The sequence below is a fragment of the Solanum tuberosum genome, unplaced genomic scaffold (genome assembly GCF_000226075.1).
Source record: "Solanum tuberosum cultivar DM 1-3 516 R44 unplaced genomic scaffold, SolTub_3.0 scf00114, whole genome shotgun sequence".
NCBI classification, from domain to species: domain Eukaryota; kingdom Viridiplantae; phylum Streptophyta; class Magnoliopsida; order Solanales; family Solanaceae; genus Solanum; species Solanum tuberosum.
Window position 1 is genome coordinate 705,576 of NW_006239038.1, and position 26,879 is coordinate 732,454.

The 26,879-nt window shown below is 35.6% G+C and overlaps 4 protein-coding genes across 6 annotated transcripts; 1 reads left to right on the plus strand and 3 right to left on the minus strand.

Annotated features, from left to right (window-relative positions):
• Window positions 1–951: 951 nt before the first annotated feature.
• Window positions 952–4,759, minus strand: LPD2 (dihydrolipoamide dehydrogenase precursor). The gene is given in 2 exon segments (NM_001288410.1): window positions 952–2,202; window positions 4,496–4,759. Coding segments are annotated over 2 exon segments (1,515 nt in total).
• A 768-nt stretch (window positions 4,760–5,527) lies between these two features.
• Window positions 5,528–14,040, minus strand: LOC102589124 (uncharacterized). Of its 3 annotated transcripts, XM_015309765.1 has the most exons (9): window positions 13,874–14,040; window positions 13,727–13,787; window positions 12,086–12,155; window positions 9,576–9,720; window positions 9,372–9,445; window positions 8,809–9,267; window positions 8,084–8,617; window positions 7,749–7,961; window positions 5,528–6,616 (listed from the first exon to the last, which is right to left on the minus strand). In XM_015309765.1, the coding sequence occupies exons 3-9, from the start codon at window positions 12,137–12,139 to the stop codon at window positions 5,996–5,998; spliced, it is 2,100 nt and encodes a 699-aa protein (XP_015165251.1). In that variant the 5' UTR covers window positions 12,140–12,155; window positions 13,727–13,787; window positions 13,874–14,040; the 3' UTR covers window positions 5,528–5,995. The 3 variants fall into 3 exon arrangements, with proteins under 3 accessions (XP_015165251.1, XP_015165253.1, XP_006349854.1); XM_015309767.1 differs by lacking the exon at window positions 12,086–12,155; XM_006349792.2 differs by lacking the exon at window positions 12,086–12,155 and having other exon boundaries at window positions 13,727–14,040.
• Window positions 14,041–15,719: 1,679 nt separating this feature from the next.
• On the plus strand, window positions 15,720–20,536 carry LOC102577483 (ADP-ribosylation factor-like; the record flags this gene model as incomplete). The annotated part of the gene is given in 7 exon segments (NM_001288046.1): window positions 15,720–15,788; window positions 18,023–18,186; window positions 18,623–18,693; window positions 19,775–19,894; window positions 19,972–20,099; window positions 20,198–20,267; window positions 20,366–20,536. Coding segments are annotated over 6 exon segments (543 nt in total).
• Window positions 20,537–20,555: 19 nt separating this feature from the next.
• Window positions 20,556–23,637, minus strand: LOC102590211 (inositol transporter 4-like). The gene is made up of 4 exons (XM_006349795.2): window positions 23,069–23,637; window positions 22,826–22,933; window positions 22,048–22,653; window positions 20,556–21,585 (listed from the first exon to the last, which is right to left on the minus strand). Exons 1-4 carry the CDS (start codon window positions 23,609–23,611, stop codon window positions 21,106–21,108), a joined length of 1,737 nt encoding a protein of 578 aa, XP_006349857.1. The 5' UTR covers window positions 23,612–23,637; the 3' UTR covers window positions 20,556–21,105.
• Between the last annotated feature and the right edge of the window lie 3,242 nt (window positions 23,638–26,879).

Consider the following 26,879-nt stretch of genomic DNA (forward strand, 5'->3'; position numbering starts at 1 on the left):
TATTTAAGTGTTATATTATGGAATTTGAGAAGTTATTGAAATTTTTATATGATTTTAAAAATATTTTAAATTCATAACTATATATTTCAATGTACAAGATTTTGATAAAATAAAATCTTTAAAGTTAAATTATAATGTTTTTGAAATTTAAATTATTAAAACATATATAATGATTTTATAGAAAAAATAATATCATATAAAATTAAATGAAAAGGATAATAAATTCAACTTTAACCATGATAAGGTTGAAAAATATTATTTAAGTGGAAGGAGGTGGGGCCCACTTGTATATTTTATATAGTAAGTATTGGACATTTGTAATGATTTAATTGGAACAATGGTAGTAAATCCTAGACTCTTCTAATATATAGTAATATTAGTGGCAGGCAACAAATCATATAACAGTTGCCATTAAAAGTTTGTTTTACCGACAACTAAATCCGCCACTAAATCAAATAACAGTTGCCGCTAAAAGATAGTATTAGTGGCAAATAAAACCGCCACTAATTCATATAAAAGTCGCCATTAAAATCTAGTAGCATCATAAACATGCTTCAAACTACAAGCATTTCCGTGGTTTTCAATATTTCCCAAAAAGTATTAACTTTTGAAAGCACAAATATCACCAAATTGACTGATCTACCAAATCAAACAAGACAAATAGAGAATTTAGGGATACATGCCAAAAAAGCAAAGTAAATGGGAAGTTTTGTAATGTCTAGCACCATCTTAGTGCTAGGCAGTTAACTTTCTGCAGGGTTTAAAGCAGGTTACATCTCATCTTTATTATGGAAAAATGCAGGAGATAAACATTCATATAGTGTATTTGGAGTCCTGAATTAAGGGGAATATGGGCTGCTTGAGTAACGGCAGCAACAAAAAGCCTATTCTAAGCATTCAAGATTCTCAACGGAATAAGAAAAATGAGGTTATCGAGGATATAACACAGGCCTACATGTGGATGGGCTTGTCATAAGTGGCCATGGCTGCTTCTTTGAGTGCCTCACTCATTGTTGGATGTGCATGACAAGTACGAGCAATGTCCTCACTTGATGCTCCGTACTGCAATGCCAGGACAGCTTCGTGAATAAGCTCCCCTGCGTTAGGTGACATAATATGGACACCCAATATCTTGTCGCTCTCTTTCTCAGCAATTACCTTGACAATTCCCTCAGCATCATCAATTGCCTTGGCTCTACTGTTAGCTAGGAAGGGGAATTTGCCAACACGATAATCAACTCCGAGTGACTTTACCTGTTCCTCGGTTTTCCCAACATAAGCCACCTCCGGGTGGGTGTAAACAACACCAGGTACCATATCATAGTCTACATGACCCTCCTTGCCTGCAATGAACTCTACGCAAGCAACACCATCCTCCTCTGCCTTGTGAGCCAACATTGGTCCAGGAATGACATCACCAATAGCATGTACCCCTGGGACGTTAGTGGCAAAACGTTCATTGACCAAGATTCTACCAGCCTTGTCAGTTTCAACTCCTATCGTGTCCAATCCAAGTCCTGAAGTGAATGGTACTCTTCCAGCAGAGACGAGAACAACATCAGCCTCGAGAATAGTTTGATCACCACCAGCTGAAGGTTCAAGGGTCAATTTCACACCATCACCTGTAGCATCAACTGACACCACCTTAGTGTTTAGCATGAATTTCATCTTTTGCTTCTCAAGAGCACGTTGAAATTGCTTGCGAACTTCACCATCCATGGTTGGAACAATATCAGATGCAAATTCAACAACAGTCACCTCTGAGCCGAGGCGACCCCAGACAGATCCCATCTCAAGGCCTATATAGCCAGCACCAATAACAACTAATCTTTTTGGAATTTCAGTCAAAGCTAATGCTCCGGTGGATGACACAATTTTCTTCTCATCAATGGTTATGCCAGGTAGACCTTTGACATCAGAGCCAGTTGCAATAATAATATTTTTGCCTTTAACAACAGAGTTACCACCTTCGACAGTGTCAACAGAAATTTCAGAAGGGGAGAGGAATTTACCATATCCCTTCACATAGTTTACTTTGTTTTTCTTGAATAGACCCTCTATACCTCGTGTTAAGTTAGACACGGCTTTATCTTTTTGTCCCATCATGGCAGGGAGATCAACTTCGACAGAAGAAAACTTCACACCATGATTGGCAAATGAATGTTGCGCTTCATGAAACATGTGGGACGAATGAAGAAGTGCCTGTACCAAGTAATGAGAATATAAGAAGATAAGACGTAAACAAGTTTCAGTCTTCACAAACTGACTAAAGAAAAAGTTACCAGCAGTCGGTGACAATATAATAAAATCATGGACCACTATATATCAATATTTACAGAATGCGATCCAAATTCATATGCAGAAGAATCATATAATGTTTAAAAATGTAACATAAACAGCACACCAAAGCGAATTATTACCTCATGGACTCTGAGTATGTGTTATCAATAGAGAGAGGGGAAAAACAACAGTAAGTTTGATGTCGTTTAGTAAATACGCTTCGTATGGGCACAAGTTCACAAATATGGCACCAGGTTTTTTTGTTATCACTGAACAAATATCCTCTCGGGGAAGTTATATCAGTGGAGTTGGTACATGAGAACCCACCATCAGGTCACATTTAAGGGCATCGATGAAACTAATTTGGCAATAGTGAAATAGTGAGCTTGTGCAGCATTTCAGATGACCCCTCAACTCAAAATTGTCTTACTAGATTTCCAAACCAAGGGAAGATGACACAATCAGGGAGCAACTATTAACATTGAGAAGCTTTTATAAAAGGTAGAAGAAACTATGGCAAATGAAAAATTATGAAAAATTTTCTGAAAGTCAAAATCTGATCTGCGACAGTTCCCATTTATTGGCTAGTCAACCAGGACTGCCCGACTGCAACTAACTTGAATAGAGAGTATTAAAAGGAAAGTAACAACTACACCTCACTCCCAAACAAGTCGGGGTCAGCTATATGAATCCTTACTTACCATGTTACTCCATTTTAGCTCATCTAAGGCCAATAGTATATAATACAAAAGTGAAAATAAAATTCGTAAAAGGAAACTGAATTCTCTTATATCTAAAACTCAGAAAATACACAGCTCGAAGCAGAAAAGGGCTAATATTCTAAAACAAATAATTTTGCTCAATATTCAATAGCACAAAAAATGCACAATAATATCTATAGAGGCCATCGTCCTTGTTTTAATTTATTTTTTTTGAAATTGGTTATTGTATCCATCGTCCTTGTGTTAATTAAAACTCAAAATCAATCAACTAAACTCAATCCCAATGTAGTCAAGTTAACTACATATGAAAATCTTTATCCATTTTAGCCGTTATCAACAAAATCTATCCACTCTACTCTATTAGGGTCTATTTTTTTTTTTGAAACTAGTAACTTCTATTTAGGGTCTATTTCATTTCATACTAATAATGTCTTTTACAACAAATAAATAGTTCTCTAGATCACATTATCCAACTCTCTAACCAAAACTAGAAGACTTTTCACGGACATTGAACCTTAATGTAAGTATAACAATAACAATTAAATCTTAGTTTTAATAAGTTGATGCCCCTTATCACATTGATTCCTAGAGATAAGTCTGATTCGTCCCTTTAACCATCTCCCGCCATCAAACTGACGACGCACATGCTAACAGCTACACCGAGAGATCTATGTAGGATACGGTCAAACCATCTCAAATGACACTTCCTCATTTATTTTCTACGTGTGCTACTTGTACATTCTATTGGATGCAATCATTTCTAATCTAATCCAATTCTTTGCTTTCTTTCTATTATGTTCTTATCTGCTGTTCGTATTGATTCTGAGAGAAGTCTAATTCATCCCTTTAAACATCTATCACCATCAAACTGACGACGCACACGATAACTGCTACACCTGGAGATCTATGTACAAGATAGTCAAACCATCCCAAATGACACTTCCTCATTTATCCTCTAAACGTGCTACTAGCACTTTCTATTAGATGCAATCATTTCTAATTTTATCCAATCTCTTAAGTTCAACAGCTGCATTTCTACAACAATATGTTGGATCTTATAGACCTAACATTTGCTTTGTTAGACATATATGTTTGCACTACACGATCATAAACTTCCATTTCAACCATCCTATTTACCATTCTCTTGGAAGAACGAATATGCATAAGCTCAGCGTAATTGCACGGTGAGTCGGTGGAATCAACAGAATTGCAATAACAAGCAATAGAAAGATCAAATAGATCTTAAGAAAACAATCCAATTTCGAGAAAAGTAGTAAAAATAACAAAATTCAGAATTTAGCAAGTGAAAGTCCATCAATTAACTTGTACATCTCAAACTCAAAATAAGTTAGCATCAGCTACATAAAAAATAAATCCTATGTATCCATTAGGTTTCAGCAAATTCATCATAATTTCACTATTTTCTTCTATATTTTCTTCTAATATCCTCAACAAAGCTCATAAATTCAAAATAAACTAATGAGTAAATATACCTTAGAAGGAATACAACCAACGTTAAGGCAAGTACCACCGAGGGTACCACGTTTCTCGATACATGTAGTTTTAAGCCCAAGCTGTGCTGCTTTGATCGCCGCCACATAGCCGCCGGGACCACCACCGATAACAACGACGTCGTTCTCATCGGATCCTGAAGCGAAACCTCTGGTAAAAGAGAACGAATACTTGGAAGTGCTGTAAAGGAATCTGGATGACAGAAACGTTGTAGCCTTTCGTCTAGCTAAGGTTGAAATCGCCATTTGTATAGGTCAGTTAACGGAATCGTGTATTCCGGTGAACTTTCCGGTAGGTTTTTTGGTCAATTTTGGTGATTCGATGTGAACTGTTGAGTTGTTGAAGACTCTCACTTTTCTTCTCTTATTACTACAAAGTTTATTCCTCTTCCTTTTCTTTTTATGAACTTTTTTTTTGCATCACTCTATGTATACTTTGTTTTCGACTTTCACGTCTAAACTTTTTTTCGACTTTCATGTCTCAACTACAAGTGTATGTATTATCAATTTGTTGGATCGTATCGTTAAATCATGTTGACAAATATATTATGAAAAATCAATTGTTGGAGTATGATTGCATTGTTACCTTATTACTAAAAATGATGTCGTTACCTTACCAAAAATGATGCAATCTATTCAGACATTATATTTATAGATAAATAAAATACAAGATAGTGTATCAAGAAATGACATAAAACAACAATCTAAACAAAGTGCAAAACACACCTCAAAGCTAATTAAGCAACTATCGATTATACCTTTTTCTACTTAAACTATCACCATCTCTCAACTAGGCGTGTTCAATACATAAATATTGATAATTCAAGTAATAAAAGGGGAAAAAAACAGCTAATAGTTAAAATATGAAACTCGAAAAAAAAAATCAAAATCATAGATAGGTAAATGCAAAGCCACTCATTACCACACAATCAATAATTGCTAATGGGGGAAACTCAACAGTTGAAGTTACCAATGCACAGGCACATACATGAATATAAAGAAGATAACATAGACACACACACAAGAACCATAATAAGACTACTTTGAAACACAAGACTGACAATTTGAACTGGAGAAACTCTCAGTTACTGTAAATCCAGGATAAACATCAAGCAGACGCGCAGCGCGCAAACATTACATTTGTTTTCAAGTCAACAACTAAAGAATACCAAAAGAAGCATTTTGCTTTTTTTCTTTTTTGTCTTAATGCTGAAGAAAATATATGGAAACCTTGAATCTGTTGAAAATGAGAAGCCAAAAGGCAGAACTTGCGCTGTATTTGAAGCAAAATATCAGCCATCATCCGAATCCCAACCACAAACTAAAAATTAGTATCTCAGCCACGTTCTCCTCGAAAGGAGGAATGAAGAACAGAACATATCCCAAAACTTATTATCCGATCAACTTTGGTAGGACCAAGTATATTATACGACAGGGAACTAACTTTTCCTTCAGTATCGACACTACTGTGCTCATGCATACTCACTTAAGGACCTTTTTTCCAGATCCACTGGCCTCTTCACGCTGGAAAGCTCTAGGATCAAGAGGAATTGTTCCAATAGTCAGGAAACCAGAAGATTCAGCATATCCATTAACTTTAACAGGCATAGATCCCACAGTGACAACATCAACTGACTGGGTGCTGGCCGCTGTGTTGGTAGTGCTATGTACATCCAGGGGCTTATCTTCCAATGGTTTCGGGTTGATAGTTAGGGAACCAATCTTCAGTGCAGTATTCACGAGTGGACCTCCTTCAGCCACAAGTTTGTCACCATTATCTGCACTCTCTTTGTTAGCTTTAGAAACTATGGAATTCAGTTCTGCAGGAACAGCCATGCAATTTCCAGATTGTTGTTGTTCACCACACTTTGAGATCTTCTCACTTTCACCAGAAGGTAAACCTGGAGTAGAATTTAGCTTGCGTGGAGGATCCAGTACAGGAACAGCAAATGGGCTATCGTAGCTCCTGATTAGCAGCTTGGCTTTCTCTTCCTGCAAGAGTTTCTGTCTGTTTTCATAATACATGAAGTCGTCTAGTAATGATGTCCTTGACGCATAATCCTTAAATACTTTCAGCATCTCAATGCCTTTCTTGTAGCGTATCTGCACATTGATAACAAAGGATGTCAGATTTTTTCCACTGCCTTTCTTGCAGCATATGTGCTTATTCACAACAAGGGAGAAATGATGCGATTTTCTAAAATGTAGAAGCCAACTTCAGTAAAGTGAAATGCAAGACAATGGCACCATGGCAGATATAAACAGCTGTAACTCATACCATAACATCAACCAGTGCAGGAGCCAGTATGAGGCAAAGAAGAGCAGTAAAGGTATTTCATGCTGGATGGACATTTCATCAAACTACCCTTATGATCCATACAATTTTAAAGGGTATGGTTTCATAAGACATGCTGTTTCTCTGACATGACTTTTGAGAAATTATTAGTAACATTGTTACAGGTTTAACATTAAAATGATCTTGCAAGAGGTATGGAGACTTGTGGACAGGTACTGGAAGATTTCTTTGATAATGGAGATAAATGTTCTCTATATAAACAAAGGTATAATGACAGTTAAAGTGCATGCTGTTAACCATACCACCTTATCAATTTATTAAATAAATGTATGCGTTTTCAATCCCTTCAAATCTGTATGTATGTATACTGTTGCCAAAGAAGAAAATGGCCAAAACATAGAGGAGGAGATTGTGTTGATGCCCAACAGACATTCTTAACAAAGAAGACGAGGAAAAAATCAGAAAATAACTGATGCATAAAAGCTGATGTACTCTCAATTGGATGTGTTAGTCAAATGGGGAGAAAGAACTGGGGACGGAGAGCATAAAAAAGTTTGCAATAGCATCACACAAGGAGGGGAAGAATAGTGATTGGTCAGCACTTGTCTTCATATGACATAAAATGAATAGTCGAAGTTAATGGAAGACATGCCCTAATGTGTGTCACCTCCATTGGCTCCCAAAAAAAAAGGAATAGAAGAAAAAAGAGGACCACAGAGAGAAATCAATGAATAATGGGAAAAAAGAGAGCAAAATGCCGGATAAATTGTTGACAAGAAATTAGGTAGCAGGTTCTATGGCATTGCCAATACAGGTTCGTATATTACCCACCTCAGACCAAAAATACTAATTTCAGGTAAACATACTGACAAAAAAAGGAGGAACAGTAGAAGCAAAGAGAATTGTATGTGTTACATCATGCAGAATTAAATAACAAACCTCTTGTGTGTCTCTGCTGTTAGTTACTGGCTTGTTCTCATTGTTCTCTAATATAATATGCCTAAAGTTAGGGTTTGGGACATCCTTTATGAAGTGCCACTTCACAGGGAAGCTACCACTCCACTTATCTTGCTGCCAGAAATCCATGTCATTGTAGAAGTCTACAGGACCAGTCATTTCAGCGACCCCACAAAACTGCCCACTTGCATTAACCTTCATATTCAAGATTCAAAGACAATATCAAATTAGTTGAGCTTATTTTGATAATGAATTATTTGGCTAAAATAGTTGGTGATTACTGCTTTGATTAGACCTAGTGGTATAAATCAACTAACCGAGAAAAAAAGGAATATTGGGCAGCCTCTTGGATTTCCAGCAGTAATTCTCTGAGCATCTTCATAAGCACTATTTAGCTTTTTGTTCCCATTAGGAGTTGATGACCAAACATTGTACTTTATACTCTTGTGCACATCATCCTCACTGTATGATTTGATTACAAAAAACTTTGCATTCACGAAGTCCATCAGAAAATCACCTCTATTATACTCATCAGCATGAATAACTATATTGCCTTGCACATCAACATTTCCTGCTCTTGTAGAGTAGGCCTTCACAAGCAATTGCTTTTTCATTCTGTCAATCCGAGGTCCTCTATTCTGTTCCATCAACATATCAGGACTAACTTTCCCATCACTTGGGGTTGTTCCATTTAGAAACTTTGTCCTGATTTTATCTGTATTAGCCCGCTCATGAGCACCTGATCTGTGATTAGACAAGTCAATTTCAGGTGGAAGAGGAGCTCTCAGTTGACCGTGATTAGACAAAGCCTTCCCATGAATAATGCTTCCTATAGCTTGAGCAACTTTACCCTATCAAAGGATTCACAAAAAAACACAGAGATGCATGAGCCACAGTTCCATGAAGAGGCGAAGAAAAATACAAGATAGAATTTCTACAATAGGTACAAGAGCACACTTGAAATTAGAAGAATACTAACAAATGAACCCACGTAAAAGAAGCCCTATTGGACACCTTCCAAACAACGAAGAAAGTTCCTTACCGGGTGTACTTGAGAGGATGGACTGGAAAAACCATGTGACATGTGCTGCTTGCTCGATGCAGCATTGATCTTTGCACTTTCAGATCCCCTGTTAGATGCACTTTTATAACCTGAAGCTGGCCCTAATGAAGTCGGGGTAAATATTGGAGATGTTGGAGATAAATTACGTTTAAGACGAAGATCGTCAGCTCTGTTAGTAGAAGATAGAACACTATCCATTATTGGGTCTGCAGCATTCGCAGGAATACTAGATGTAGATGGCACCGCCATGGGGAAGTACGAAGATGATCCCAAATTTTCATAAGGGGGGATTGTGTAGTAATGTTGTGGCCCTGCACATGGTCCATCAACTCCTACTACAGCACCAGGAATGTAAGGGTTGTATGGGTTATATGAAGACTGTGCACATCCATAGTTAGGTGTATAATATACATACGGGAAACTTTCAGTTTGAGCATCCTGAAATGAAGAGAAAAAAAGTTACAAATACAGTCAACAGAGACAACACACTGCAACAAAAATATTGATGTACTTTGGTTAACTATGTAGAAGAATGAACTGACCATATACTGAATATCCTGACCATCCAGACCAAAAAATCCTTGGTGGCCATCCCAATCACCAGGTGATTCTAATCCTGACCAAATAAAACATTAACACAAGTAAGGGATCCAACTATCGTTCGCGATTTGGAATCTCAAGATAAGTTCTAGAATCATACCTACCTTATTAAACAAAGTGAACAAAAACAAAATGAAGTATCATACCTGTACAGAAATAACCATAATTGGTGGCAGGTGGATAATATAATCCCTGATCAACAACAAACTCAGGGGCTCCTTCATTATACATAGCTTGAGAGTTCTGAAGCAGGGGAATAGTGATCTGCAGGTTTTCCTCAGTACCCTGAATCTGGCAACACAGAGAAAATACCTTTATCATTTTAACCATGACGCTCTAAAATAAAATGACACTGAAAGTCACAGAACATTTTTGTTCATCTTGGGGAAAAATGTCTTAAATATCCCATTCTAATCATTAATACCAAACTTCAGAATATAATCATCCACATATCCTTGCTCAGGAATATTATATACTCTGACTACCACTCCTTCACAGAAAAGAAGTAAAACAAAAATGTAATACCTAATAGGTGTGTGTCACTCTAACAGTAAACCTAGACTCAAAAAGAAGCAAAAAATATTTCTAAAGAAAAAAAATGCAGTAATTTGTCAGAACTGCTCGAAACCAACAAAACCTAGTGGCTGACCCACAAAAGGGAATAAGAAAGAATCTAAAATGCACTACCATCCATCAATTACATCAGCAAAGTCATACTACAAGTTGACCAAACTCTTAATCCAACCCCTAATGCATCCAACTAGCTAATCTCAACTCCCATATACGATCATAAATCTGCCACATCAGTCTCCATTTCAGCCACAACTCAAATCACACAAGGACATGTACACTAGAAAAACATACTACTACAAATAATTAATATAATATCCAAGTTATAACTAGAAACATCTTTTGTCATGTGCAATCAATCAAGCAACTACATCTCAAATCATAAGCTAGCTAACGTACAACAACAACAACATACCCGGTGTAATCCTATGAGTGGAGTCTAGGGAGGAGGGTAGAGCGTACGCAGACCTTACCCCTACCTCGTAGAAATAGAGAGGTTGTTTATGACAGTGCAAATCCTCATACTAGTTAGACTATTTTTGCCAGGCTGTCAACCTACCAAAATCTTGCTCCTATATTTGGGTTTGCACCGAGAATATTTTGTAAAGCTCACATAAGAAGCACTCTGAATTTCACATAAGCAGGAGAAGTGAAACCATAAAGCTGAAATGGCACGATCGCATAGCAAATTAGTAATACAAAAAGAAGCACAACCAAACCATAGCGGATAAACAATGTTTTAACTCACTAAACAGAAGAAGATAAAACCCAAAAAAAACTCAATATGCTCTGTATTAAATACAACTACCACACCACAATCCTAAATTAGAAGTCAACAATATTCAGCACATAAAACATACAACAACAACAAAAAAAAAAACACGGTGCAATCCCACAATGGAGTCTTGGGAGGGTGGTGTGTAAGAATACCTTATCCCTACCTTGAGAAAGTAGAGAGGTCATTTCTTACTGATAGACCCTCAGCTCAAAACAGATGAAACAGATGTCAATTAGCAACAAGCAGGAACAACTACACACGCCTCAATCCCAAACACAGAAAAAAGACAAATTATTCTATCTAAATACAGCTACCACACTGCAATCCTAAACTAGAAGTCAATTATATTCAGCACAATAAACACACAACTACCACACTGCAATCCTAAACTAGAAGTCAATTATATTCAGCACAATAAACACACAACTACCACACTGCAATCCTAAACTAGAAGTCAATTATATTCAGCACAATAAACACACAACTACCACACTGCAATCCTAAACTAGAAGTCAATTATATTCAGCACAATAAACACACAACTACCACACTGCAATCCTAAACTAGAAGTCAATTATATTCAGCACATTAACACACAACAACAACAACAACAACAACAAAACCCAATGTTATCCCACAGGTGGAGTGTAGGGAGGGTGGTGTGTAAGTGTACCTTACCCCTACCTTGAAAAGATATAGAGGCTGTTTCAGATACATCCTCAGCTCAAAGCCAGATGAAAAAGACATCAATTAGCAACAAGCAGTAAAAACAACACACAAAAAAGCAAATCATTCTGTCTAAAATACAACTACCACACTGCAATCCTAAACTAGAAGTCAATATATTCAGCACACTAAACACACAACAACAACAAACACATGGAGTCTTGGGAGGGTGGTGTGTACACATACCTTACCCATACCTTGAGAGGTATAGAGGAAGTTTCTCATAGACCCTCAGCTCAAAACAGATGAAAAAGACATCAATTAGCAACAAGCAAGAACAACAACACACGTCTCAACCCCAGACACACAAAAAAGACAACTATTCTGTCTAAAATACAACTACAACACCCCTCAATCCCAAACTAGTTCAGGTCCACTACGATCCGACTAAAGACCTGCTGCAGAGCTAGCCCTTGTTCTATTGATTTGCTAGTTGCTACCAAGACGATTTCTTTATACCCAATCAAAGCACCTCTACATGCTAATGCAATAAAAATCCAAACTTTATACCAAAAAAACACACCCATCACATACTTACAAACAATAAAATCCTAAAACAAAGATTTAACATTAAAAAATTACCAATTCCAGAGGAGATTCAGCACGTGGCTGATCTGCAGAACTGAACGATGACATTTGAACTGAACAACTCCTGAACAGAAAAAAAGAATTTTTTTACCATTCTACAATCTCTAAAGTTTTCAATTTCAAAAACAAAACATGGTTAAAGAGAAACCCTAACCCTAGAAAGAGAAGAACCAAAGACAAATGGCATACTTTTGCATAACACGGAAAAATTGGAACACGCGAGAGCAAGAGAGGGGAGCGGAATATTAAGGGTGGGTGGTGGTGAGAGGGGAGAGGGAGAGGAGGTGGGTGGTGGGAGATGCAGCTGTGCACAACATGAAAGAGGTGCACGAAAGTTTTGGATGTACCTTTCCACACAGCGACACTTATATGTTGAAGAGGAAAAGGGGGAAAAGGAAATGAAACGATGGCGTTCCGGGTTCTTTGGAACCATCTAGAGTCTAATGAATTCAAATTTTGAAAAGGGGAAGAAAAAGAGAAAAAATAAATGAGATGGAACCACCTAATGGGTTTAATGACACAATAGAACATTTTTCAACAAACTTTTATAAATACAATACATAAATGTATTTTTTAACTTGATCGTAATTGAGTAGACACATATGGTTTACATGTTAAATCACATGAGATTTGTCATGAAAGACACGTGTGATAGCTTAAATGTCTACTTGCAAACACCTAAATTTTAAAAGACATAAAAATGCTAATAAATGTGTTAAAGAGTATATTATAATACATTTTATTCAAATTCTTCTGTCTAAAATACATCTACCACACTGCACTCCTAAACTAAAAGTCAATTATATTCAGCACATTAAATACACAACGACAACAAAACCCAATGTAATCCCAAAAGTGGAGTCTTGGGAGGGTGGTGTGTATGCATACCTTACCCCTACCTTGAGAAGGTAGAGAGGCCATTTCTAATAGACCCTCGGCTCAAAATAGATGAAATTAACGTCAATTAGCAACAAGCAGGATCAACAACACATGCCTCATTCCTCTAAACACACACAAAAAAGACAATTATTTTGTCTAAAATACAACTACCACACTGCAATCCTAAACTAGAAGTCAATTATACTCAGCACAATAAACACACAACAACAACCCGGTGTAGTCCCACAAGTGGGGTACAGGAAGGGTGGTGTGTAGGTAGACCTTAACCCTACCTTGAGAAGGTATAGATGCTATTCCCGATAGACCCTCAGCTCAAAACAGATGAAAAAGATATCATTAGCAAAAACCAGGAACAACAACACATGCCGCAACCCTAAACACACAAAAAATTACAATTATTCTGTCTAAAATACAACTACCAAGCTTCAATCATAAACTAGTTTCAGGTTGACTACACTCCGACTAAGACCTGGCCTGCTACGTAGCTAACCCTTGTTCTATTGGTTCAGTGGTTGTTACCAAGACAATTTCTTTATACCCATCAAACAACCTCTATGCTAATTCAATAAAAATCCTAACTTTATACCAAAAAAACATACCCATCACTTGCAGACAATAAAGTCCTAAAAGATGCTACTTCAATAAAAATCCAAACTTTATACCAAAAAAGCAAAAATAAACATACCCATCAAATACTTAAGAACAATAAAGTCATTCAAACATAAAAAAAATTACCAATTCCAGAGGAGATTCAGCACATAATTGACCTGCAGAACTGAACGATGACAATTAACTCCTGAACAGAAAAAAGGAATCTCTTTACCATTCTACAATCTCCAAACTTTTCAAAAAACAAAACATGGTTACAAGAAAAACCCTAACCCTAGAAAGAGAAAAATGGCGGACTTTTGCAAAACACAAAAAAATTGGAATACGCGAGAGCAAGAGAGAGGACGTGGGTATTAAGGGGTGGGGTAGGGGGTAGAGGAGGTGGGTGGGTGGTGGGAGATGCAGCAGTGCACAACACGAAAGAGGTGCACGAAAGTTTTGTATGTACCTTTCCACACAGCGACACTTATTATATATGTTGAAGAGGAAAAGGGGAAAAAGGAAATGAAACGACACCGTTTCCGGGTTCTTTTAGAACCATCTAGTGCCTATTGAATTAAAAGAGAATAAAATAAATGAGATGAAACTACCATAATTGATCTGAGTTGATATTTACGTTCTTTAATTTGAGTGCATATAAATAGACATTTGAATTGTAATAAAGTTAAACAAGTAGACAGAGATATTCTTCATGAGATTCGACATGTAGGATGTGTATCTATTTGTTTAATTTTATAATAATTTAAGTGTTTATTTACGTACACTCAATATTGGAAGGTGTATATATTAACTAAGTTCGAGTTAAAAGACATGTTACGTATTTTGTTGAATTTTATTTGCATTCTAATTTTATGGGATTGCAGATTTTTTTTTAAAAACACATTTAATTGTTTAATATTTTATTTTTAATATTTTTTTCTTTGGGATTCATTTTTAATCTACAAAATTGAAAGAAAAATATAAGTATCTATCTTGAAATCAGTACAATTGAATTTGTTAATATAGATCAAGAATATGTAGATTGGGATGATAAAATAATTAAATTTGCTAATGTCAACTTATTAGACATGATAATAATGGAAAAATAGATATATTTATAGGCTTTTGTGTGAACTTTGTCATCAAAATAATTTAAATTCACACATTATATTTACTTTGCATTAAGCTACGTGATAATTTGATACAATTACACTAGGGACAACATTGAAAAGTAATAAGACAGTAATGGAAGAGTAAGAAGCTAAGAAAAGAAAGAAAGGAAAAGGAAAAGAGTAAGAAACAAGCTATGCTCTATTTAGCTAAACAATTCTCTGCCCTCTTCAACAAGGACAAATACAATACTTAAATAGTCCAACATTCCTGCTGGACAGTACAAAACATAAGTGCCCAGCAATTGGCCCTAAAGTATCCAATCCTCAAACATATCGGGCAATTTTGATAATAATAGAAATAACTTTAAAACCTATTGGACTAAACTGAGCAATATGAAACTATTCTTCTTAAATAAAACCTAACCAACTTAACGGCTAGGTCCAACCCTCCCAACGCACAGTACACACTCTGCCTAAGCTTCTGAATCCATTCTTGCATCATAATTGGGGAGGATGTCAAATTCATTGAGAATAATTATATCTTCATATTTATTTTGATGGGTCATTATCTAATTTGTGGTTTTATGATTTCATAGATTAAATGGGCTAATGTATGGTTCTAGGTTTTTCATAATATGAACTGCTCAAGTATTCCACGAATAAGGTCAAGACCTTACTTGACATATCAAAGAGTTAGATTTGATATTATTTATGTTGAGTTGTATATGATTTGTCTTTTTTTGTCACTCATCGAGATAATAATGATATATATTGCTGAAAGTAATATATAAGCCTATATTTTACTAAATATTATTGATGGTGCCAAATTATCTCCCATCGTAAATGATTGCTAGTAAAAGTAATTATTGAATGTGGTGATTAGGACAAGATAATAATAAAATAGACAATATTAAGACTTTATTATAGATTTTAAATTTAATTTAATATATAAAATGTATTTGTTTTTATTAAAACGACGACTCAGCTTAATTTCTCTTTTTCCGTGCCACAGCAGAGGAAAGCGCGGTGAACGACAGCTCCATTTCGAGATCTACTATTTGAATTCTCCGATCGCCGGTCGCCGGTTAGCCGTCGTCGTCTCTTCCCTTACGAATATTTTTTTTCTCTCAAAGGAACTAGTTTGACATTCATCTGCATGAAGATCGATCTGCCTTATAGTTCGTAATTTGTTGATTTCTAGATGTTATTCCGATGCTCTTAGAAAAAAATTTTGTCTCACTAATTGATCCTCCAACTTTGAAAAAACAAATAAGGTGGATCAAAAGTCAAACGTGCATTGGTGGACAGAGTTAGCCGGTAACTGTAGTTGATAGGTATACTGTGGAATTGGTGCACCACAAGCTGGCCTGGATACCGTGGTTATCAATAAACTAAAATAAAGCATAGATGCAGATGTAAGCAATGGAAGTGTTGAATGTTTTTTTATTTAGCAATTAGAGTTTGAGTGAGGGTAAAGAGAAGAAGCAAAAAGGAGCTATGTGATTTCCAAGTATGAAGTTAGTTAGAGGTTGATTTGGAATTTGATTGTTTAGGAAAAAGGTTACTAGTACGTGTTTTCCGATTATTATTTTTGATTCTAAGTTTGTGGTTTTCGTATGGATTTTTTCGTGCTTCTCTTTCATGTATCTGGATTTGATCATCTTGCTATAGTTATTATACTTTCTTTTTTTTATGACAAGGGAAACCCGCAGCCGCTACCCTTTGGGTGCGCACAGGGTAAAACCCCTGCTCCTATGCAATAGCTCGCAAACCACATAGGAGAGGTAACTCACACTAGGCATTCCCGGTGCGACGAGCTCGACCCAGAAGGCAAACCCCTTGCTTTCGCTAGCAAGGGGTTAAAAACTTGAAATAGTTATTATACTTTTAACCAATAGCTGAAGTATCTTCAGTCGTGATAATGGGCGGACATGCACATTGATTGCGTAAGAAATATGTACAAGGTCAAATGGAATGGTATAGTACCTCTACTTTTTTGGTGTAAATAGTTGTGTATAGTAGATACAGATCAAATTGTAGATTTGATAGGAAGTTTGTAATTGACACTTTTTGGTGGTGGCCAGCATGCCCTTAATGCTGAAGAATACAACCTTACCAGTTTCAAAAAAAAAAAGAAATATGTACATATTCGCGTGTGAGTACTTTTGAAAGTATATCTTATTAAATCTGCATCAATGATCATAAAGGGTTAGTGAGCATTGTGACATCCAGATTTCCTGTCACAAAACGATGGATCTGCCTCTACTTCTCGCATATTTGACAAATGCTATTTTTAACAATTTTAGAAATTGAGAGTTACAGGATGCTTACACGGCCAATGCTGTACGTACAGTGTGGTTACTGAAGTTTGAAATTTTAAGATTGTCATTTCCTGGCTAAATACTGTTATTGGTTTTGAGGAATATCATTTCCTAAATAGTGCTTGATAGTTCCTGTGGTGATTGAAAGGGATACGAGAACATAATCGGGTCATCTGAATTTCTATGAAAGGTGTTGTATCATTTTTTTGCACTAGAAATAAACTATTCCTGTGTCGATCTCATGTACTCAGGGGATTTCATATAAAATGGTATTTTTCATTATAGAGTTGTCAAGAGAACTGATGCAGCTTTTTGCTGTGAGGTTATTGGAATAATTCACTTATTGTGTTTAAAGTTGTACTTTTTGCAATGTCCATTGCAAATTGAAATTGTGGAAAATGAGTGTTGGTGGTATCATTAGCAACAAAGTGAAATAACTGTTGAGGAATAACTAACAAGGATGGGGAAAAGGCTTTCTGGCCTGGGTTGTATGTTAGCTTGTAAGTATCAGAGAGAACAAGTTTTATATTTAACATTACCAATTTTTTTTTTAAAAAAAAGTATCAGAGAGAACAAGGTGGAAAGATGCAGAGTATTGTTGGAACCACACCTAGAATTATTTGGAATAACTCCTCAACAAAGGCTGCAGATAAAGCAATAATGAAGCAACATAAATTCAGAACAAGTAACAGAGTCAATTCATAATGCTTCATTGTTGAATCGAACATAATCTATTAAAAATTTTGTTTTTTCTTACTAGCAGTATTTGACTTTATAGACATATGGCGTAAATACTGTATGAAATTACCTAATTAAAGACCCATTCTGCATAAATGTACTGCAAGATACAAAGTACTTCAGAGCTACATGCAACAAAAGATTTTTCCTTCTCTTTCTGCAAGATGCTATTTATTCTTTTTGTAATTAATTGCATTACCATAGTCAAAGTGACCGGAATCAGTGAAAATTTTATATTGATTCTCTGATCTTTATAAATGATCTCGTCCATTTTTCAGTTACACAGAGATGGGGCTGTGTTTCACCAAACTTATTATTTGCCTCTTTGCTAAGAAAGAAATGCGTATTCTTATGGTTGGTCTCGATGATGCTGGTAAAACCACAATTCTCTACAAGCTCAAGTTGGGGGAAATTGTTACCGCTATACGTACTAGTGGTACGTTTCTTGTGAATCTAATTTTTATTCTTCTCACGAGTTGCACCTCACAGTCTAACATAATTTTCTACTCATTGTGGGATATACTACCGAAAGTAAATTGTGTTGATATATCTAATCCAAAAAGTAACATGCAAGATGGCTTATTTTTCTTGTTAGGTGAAAATGCCTCAAAATCTTGCAACATCCTTTCAAATCATTTGCACCCACACATGTGTTGATAAGAGAACAATGTAATCTTTAAGATTCAGGATGGTATCTCTGGAGATTAAATAACTTTTAATGGCTGCAATATTTGCCTTTGGCAATGTGTCTTCATCAAGTGCTTGTCATGTGTGTCGTGTACTTGTGGAGCAGATCCTTCTCTTATAATCCGTTGTTGTCAATTTTTGCTATGCAGCTGGTTCTTTCAACTATCTAATCTTTCTATTGACAGGCTTCAACGTGGAAACAGTTGAATACAAGAACATCATCTTTACTGTGTGGGATGTTGGGGGTCAGGACAGGGTAAGAAGTTCTTATGTCCTCTTACTCATATTTTCATTTGAAACCTTGTGATTCTCTGGGTTTATTTCTAGTTACTGGGGGTTATTCGACTAGCCTGTATTAGTAGTGTATAATTTTCTCGTGATTTATGCTTCAACAACTAGATAAATGTCTTTTGGTCTAAATATCTCTTTCTATCTATGTGTATATATATGAGAGCTTATTTAATGTTCAAAATGTTTACCTTGTGATTATATTTTGCATGCTCTGTGAGCTTCAATCCTAGGTTGGTGAAGAGAGCAGAAAGAGATACATCGCCTTTAGAATAATCTTGAACCAAATCCTAATTTATCTACTTTGAAAAATCATAGGATTGTTATTAAGTTTTCTGGAACTTTTCTAGCCACAGATACTTTTAAGCTAGTGTTTGTTTTCAAGTGGGAAAAAAAAATTGGGGTAAAAAACTAGCTCGTGGTTGAGCTATTATTGAGTTTGATCCTTACTCGAGCTCGATTTCGCATAAGGCATATATGCAATTGGAGCCAAGCTCAAGTGCAGAGTGTATATTATGATTCACTGCTCATATACCACCTGCAGTCAATGGATGGTTCAGATCCATGATCTTCAAGAGTTTTATCTTAAGCCCCCAGTCTGGTGAGGTATTGAGTTGCAAACGTTTGCTAGCTGATTATATCTTGGACACTGAGGTGGTGTCTTCTAAATACTGGCGCCAAGGTGGATATTTGTATCTAGTGGAGCAGACTAGTTAATTACTGGATAAAACTATCTGAACGTGGTGTCATTCTTGAAGGTTTTGGAGTCCTTTTGGTGTTTTGCGCATAAGAGGCTACTTTTAGGCACATGGTTTCCTAGGCTAATCGTGATTAAGTCTCCAAAATATGATCAGTATGTGGCCGGCATTTCATTCTGAATGGGGATATGGACCTTCTTTGGTTCTTTTGCTGCTAACATTGGCAATTCTACAGTTCAATTGTTCTTTCTGTTCAAGAGGCACAAAGTTAAAGTTTATACATAGTATTTTGATAATTGGAAACTTGAAAAGTAATACTGATCTGCTTACTTCTTTGTGATCTGTTTGTAGATTCGACCTCTATGGAGGCATTATTTCCAGAACACACAAGGCCTCATCTTTGTGGTTGACAGCAATGACAGAGACCGTGTTGGTGAGGCAAGGGATGAGCTTCATAGGATGTTATATGAGGTATAGAAAGTGAAGTTAAGAGGAATCTTTTATGATAGATCATAGATGTCTCGAATCCTCATTTCATTTCTCTGCAGGATGAACTAAGAGAGGCTGTGCTGCTTGTTTTTGCAAACAAACAAGATCTTCCAAACGCAATGAATGCGGCTGAAATCACCGATAAGCTTGGACTTCATTCTCTTCATTCTCTTCAACAGCGGCACTGGTAATTTACACTGATACCATCATTTGTTTTGTCTGGTTCTGACTTCTGACTATCTAAGAACGCCTATTATCTGATCCTTCCTCTTTCTTCCTCTTCAGGCATATCCAGAGTACATGTGCCACTTCTGGAGAAGGGTTATACGAGGGACTTGATTGGCTATCGAACAAGGTATGTGTTTATTGACAATCAAACCCTTTCCCTTGCCATCCCGATATCATGTCAGCCTCTCTTCTCATTCTAATGTTTTCTATCTGGTTCAATTTCAGGCTTAGATCATCAATTAGACTCTGCTCTCGCTTGTCGCTCACTTACCTACATCTGGAGTATAGTTGTTAAACACCATTTGGTTATTTTGGATAGAAAGAAGATTAATCTCTGAAAAATATTCTGCATTTCTTTCCCTTTTCATGTTTTTTCTTGTTAATGAAATCCCATGGTTCAAATTACTTGTGGTTGTTTGTAATGTAGCCGGAGCTACTTTAACCCTTTTAATTGTGTCTTCCCTGTCCTCCAACACACTTCATCTTTGCCCTAGCTTCCGAGTTCCGACCCTTGTAATTTTGTAGATCGAATGAATAACATGAGCCAAAGAATGGACGTTTCAACGGGATATGGTGCCGGCATCTAATTAAAAATGCATTTTAGTGCTATTTTCCTAATATAAAAGTACTTTTTTAAAAAACTTGGATTATTTCGTGTAAAGTTTACCAAATTAGTAAAACAATAATAAAGTTCTAAAAGGATATCAATTGCTACAAATTATGATGAACTCATAGACAAAAACCAATATCTTGGTAGATTTTATCAATGTACAAATTCAATGGAATGACACAAAAAGCAACAAACTCTTTTAATTTATTACACTTTGATCACAGAGCGGAACTATAAAAGATCCTCTTTAAGATCAAACAATTATCATCGAATTGAGTATGATACACAATGACATATGTAAAAGAGCAATGCAAATAAAATAAATAAGGTGGTATCTTGATCTACACTATGAATATCATTTTGTGTGATCAGAGATTTCTTTAGTAGAACTACTGTTCTTTCTAAAAGGAGAGTATCCTTTCTGCAACAATTTTTCGACTTCCTCAAATTGCATCCCTTTGGTTTCAGGAACGAGGAAGAAGATGGCTATGAGTCCAAGAAATGAAAACCCCGCGAATAGGAGGAAGGTGCCAGAGGAGCCAAGATGTTCAGTTAACGTCAAGAATGTTAGACTAACAATTAGATTTGAAGTCCAGTTTGAAACTGCTGCAAGGCCTCCACCAACTCCTCTGAATCTCAAAGGGTAAATCTCAGAGTTGACAATCCAAGGAACTGTTCCCATACCTGGGGAGTATACTATGATATATAACGCGAGGAAAACAACTGCTAAGAACCCAAACTTGCTTGGACAACCTTTTGTGTACCAAACGCGTTTCTCTGCTTTGCAAGCTCCTGCTAATGCATCTGTTTTTGCTATACATGCTCCAGGAGCATACTGCACATTGAAAAACAGATTCAAAATCAATCAAATGTAAGTTATGTTAGTAGACGAGGAGAGGGAGCTAGACGAGCACCTGATACATCTAAAACTGCTATAGTAAGAAGGCGCGATGCCTATGTTGCTAAGACACTCCCAAAATGATGTCGCAGCTGTGTCAGATAACTCAGATCCTCCAAAATTGCATAGCTTTTGGAGGATTCGACACATATACACTAGATGGTGGTTTTTTGAAGAGTCCGAGCAACATAGGATGACAATAGAGAGAGTTGTACACTCACTTTAGACTCTAGTTATATGAATCTTAGTAATGATCTAAACATGTATCATGATAATATTCAAGTTTCAAAAGTTTCTCTTTCTTTCTTAAACTTTGTGTCCATTCATCACATAAACAGGGACGGAGGAAGTACTTGAAACGAGTTATAGATTCAAAGATAGAGTTTGTTAGTGACTTACCAGATTGGTGTTTGAACAAAATCCACACTCAGCTTCTTTAGCCAAACACTTCATGCAATTCCAAGAAGCTGGATTTGGGGCATTGGCATAGGCTGTACAAGTATTGTTGCCAAAATGAGCAGTTTCAGTACCGCTGATTGCTGGTGCATGAGCCGATGCTTGGAAGAACACGACTGACAAGACAATGAGGCAAGAAATGATTCCCACCATGGAGATGATCATGAGTCTCCTCCTACCATATCTATCGACAAATGCCATACTGACTATGGATCCAACCGCGTTAAGACCAGAGGTGATAAGTGATAATGCTACAGCAGTCTTATTTGATGCAATTCCAGCAAATTGCATGATAGTTGGACTGTAGTACATAACAGTGTTGATACCGACGAATTGTTGAGCCACTTGAACACAGATACCAGCATAGAGTGCTCTTCTACATGTTGTGCTTCCAAATGCTTTCTTGATTTGAGTAAACGTGCTACTTCCAATGGAGCCTTCGATTTCCTTTTCTTCTTCAACCGACTTCTTCATTGCCAGCATTTCGTTCTCTACTTCCTCTGCTGGATAAATTTTAGCTATGATATCCCTCGACTCATCCACTTTACCCTAATATATACGAATCAAACATCATTAGTACATAGTTTTTCGCCAAGATTTCCTTACTACTCGCTGTAATTTAGCAAGAGGTTGAAGTTTTATATAAGCAATATCACAGGTTAAACTACACAGATAGTGTAAAAAGTACGTTAATGTATACAATTGGTCGTTGATCGAGTACCTTTCTGTAAAGCCATCTTGGAGACTCAGGGAGGGCAAGCATGAGTACAAATTGAACAACTGCTGGAAGTCCAGCAATGCCAAGCATCCAACGCCACGTTCCTTTCACCTGATACAAGCCGAACATGAGTTACTATGGTTCTTAGATAGACTTCATTTCATCAAATCCACGATGGCATTTAGCACGTCTAGTCTCATACAAAAAGAAGGAAAAAGACGATGAAATGAAGTTCGTAGTAGTTACATCAGTGAAGGCAAGATTGATTAGATAAGAAAGGAATTGTCCTCCAGTAATGAGTAAACCGTTCAGGCTGACAAGAGCACCTCTGATCTTATGAGGAGAAGCTTCTGATATATAAAGCGGAGCTGTCATTGATGCCATTCCAACTCCTAAACCAACGAATATCCTTCCAACGATGATCACCCAAGGAGCTGGTGCAAGAGCCATAACGAGTGCACCAGCAAAGAAGAGAATATCAGCAATGAGAATAGAAAGTCTCCTTCCGAACTTATCATTAAGCCAACCACCAGTAGCAGCACCGAAAATTGCACCAGCAACAGCCATACTAACAATAGTTTCTTGTAGCCATGTCTTCCTATCAACGTCTTTGAAATCTTCCCTTATGTAGAGAAGCGCCCCAGAAATAACTCCGGTATCATAACCAAATAGAAATCCTCCAATGCCAGCTGATAAAGCTAGCTTCATAATATAAGGAGTTCTCCATACTGCACTCCAGCACTCTGTAAACTCTGTTTTATCTGCTTTGCTTATTCCTCCCTCTACCATTTTGTTTGCATTCACACTTCTTGATTGCTTCAACTACAACATTACAACCACAACGACAATCAGAGACGGATTCAAAATTCAAATTTGACGTACAAAATTACTACAACAACAACGACAATCAGAGGTGGATTTAGAATTCAAATTTTGACATACAAAATTACTACAACAATAACACAATCAGAGGCGGATTCAGAATTCAAAATTTGACGTACAAAATTACTATGACAACAACGACAATCTGAGGCGGATTCAGAATTCAAATTTTGCCATACAAAATTACTACAACAACGACAATCAGAGGCAGATTCAGAATTTAAATTTGACGACTTCAGTATGATGTTTTCACCACTGAATCCATTGCACGTTTTCAATTATAGGCTATGTTGCTTGAACTCTCCAACAATGTTGTTGCACCCGTGTCAGATCATGCACAACTATTTCGGAGGATCCAAGATGCAAAGAGTCCGAGCAACACAAATTATAGTATTTGGAGGATCCAAGATGCACCCGTCACATCGGCATTACGTTCCATATAAAAAATACTAGGTTCAGTCAAACATCCTTCAACGGAAAATTATACGATATATAGGTCAAAACTCAAAAATCACTTATTTAGCAAATCTCAAACAACCTTAACGAAATTCTTGATTTCACTATTCAGACTACATTACATCACTATTTACAATAACAATGCCTCAATCCCATCAGACAAGTTGGGCTTGGCTAGATGAATCGTTCAAAATTAAGATCATCATAGTCCAATTCGATCGAACCAAACAATTTTTACACGAACCACATATATGAAAAAAAATCACTAAAAGTTTTCAACAAATATTAATAACTAAACCTATAATCAACAAAAAAACTTACGTTGGGTTTAGTAATGAGATTGAATCTATCAAATTTAAATCCTGAATTAGTCTCTCTGAATCCAATATTATATAATCAGTATAATACATTACATAAAAAATTGAAACAATATATAACCTTTATGATAATTATAGATGTAGATGAATTCTTCACATTATATGAACATTCAAATGTTTAAAAACCATCGTAAACATAACAACAAATAAACATAATTACAAAGAAAAGATCATAAAATTCATAACAATTTTGCTAATAATTAATTTCCAAGAGATAAATATTACCTTAAATTTGAATGATGAGATTCAGAAATGAAGGTAGAAGGGAGAAATATAAAGCTATTTAATTTCATGCCGTTGTTTATATTTTCCATTTTAAATAAATTATTGTCATTAATTTTCATTATTTTTATCTTTTAGATAACCACTTGTTTCCTTATTTTACTCACATATATATCGGGAAATATAAGATTCGCCTTTAATTTCGATATGTTATAAACAGATTATAATGTAGAGATTTATATGGAATAATAATCGCCTAATTATTGTGATCTTATCTGATATTTTAAAGATATATAATTAAAATCAGGTGTTTATTTTAAACTGGATAAAATTTTGCCTTAGTTATATTGACATGACATATATTTAATCATTTTATGAAGCATAATTTTGACATAAAATGAGTCTCAAAATTTAAATGACTTGGTCAATGAAGAATTTATATAATCGATTTCCATTTCTTTGAAAATGAAGCGCACAAAAATGGTTATTGCATTTAATCACCTTAATTATGTTGTGAGTCTCGTTAATCAATATTATGCCATCGGCAAATAACATTACACCATGGTACCTACCTTGGATATGGCGCATTAGTTAATCCATAACCAGTGCGGAAAAAAAATGGGCTAAGAGTCAATGCCTGGTAGCTAGGGGGCGTATATCCTACCCTTTCCAAGACCCCATTTTTGAAATTACACTGACATATTGTTATTATTGTATTTTATTTTTAGAAAAACTGGGGATAGGGGAAAGGAAAATAGGGGGAGAGGATTACAAATTAGGGAATTGAACCTCACCAACAAGGTGAAAATTCAGGTAGTCAACTAATTAAACTACTAAGATTCCCCTAGTATGTATGTTCCGTAAGGGGAAATGGGGGCAAGCATCATAAGGTGGAGAATCAAACTCTCACCAATAAGATTCCTCTAATATTTCTTTTCCGTAGAAAAACAAATTCCTTAAAAATGACTTTCATAATGAAAGTAGAAAAAAGAAGTTCCATAGTAATCTTGAATTATTGAGCCAATGTGATGTCCAAACAATATAAAGGAGAATCAAGACATGGTGATGTGACACCTCTCTATAGCCTCCATTCTTATTTATCTTTTTTCTCCTTTTTTTGACATTTTTTCTTCATTCTTTTCATTAAATAATTTTTTTATTAATTAAAAAATTCAATCATATTTACTATTGTAATTATATGTCATGAGTTACAAAAAACCTCCATTTATTGACATTCTCTACTTAAATAACATGTCTTTTCAATAATTCCTTTCTAACTATTTTTATGGCATATCCAATATATATTATACCAATCATCTATGGAGATGTTGAATGTTCATTTTCATTTTTTCATTCTTTCTTTTTATTAGTATAGGTTTTTAATTTTCTTTTCTTCATTTTTTTTATTCATCAATCATGTACTTAATAATTAAAAAAGAAGACAAAGAAAAAATAATGTCACGATATGACCTTCACTTTGATGAAGATCATAGATATATTCTTCCAAGATTGATCACATTATTTGGTACAATTTCAACAAAATGAAGAAGAAAGCTTAATTATCTTGGAGATCCATGAAGAGAGAGTCATAGTAGTATAAAAGAAGATTCATTTGTATTATTTTGATCTCAATTAATATAATTCTATTCTCTTTTATTTTATTTCTTCGTTTTGAACAAAAAAAGGATATTCTATTTGTTGTTGTTGTTGATGATGATGATGAAAAGATGCACATTTTTGTTTTTGTATATATCTATTTGTCAATTGTTGCCCCTAAAAATATATGATATGGTCTATCATATTAGAAATTTGTCACAAAATAAATGAGTAAATCTTCTTTTTAGTATTAACTTTTTTAATTGAGCACACCCGATATCACTTTGTAAGAATACACTACATTGTTGTTGTTTTAATTAAACATATAAAGTTGGTATATTTTTTAATGTGAATGAATAACACATGGCAATGTGAGTTAGTAATGAAATCGTATGAGGATATATGTAAAGTTGTGAAGAATAAAATTAATTTCGAGTAGAACACTTTTTTATTGTAATTGGTTATTTATCACATTTTAAATTTCTTCATTTGTTAAAACCTTTACCTTTTCATTTTCTCCTATC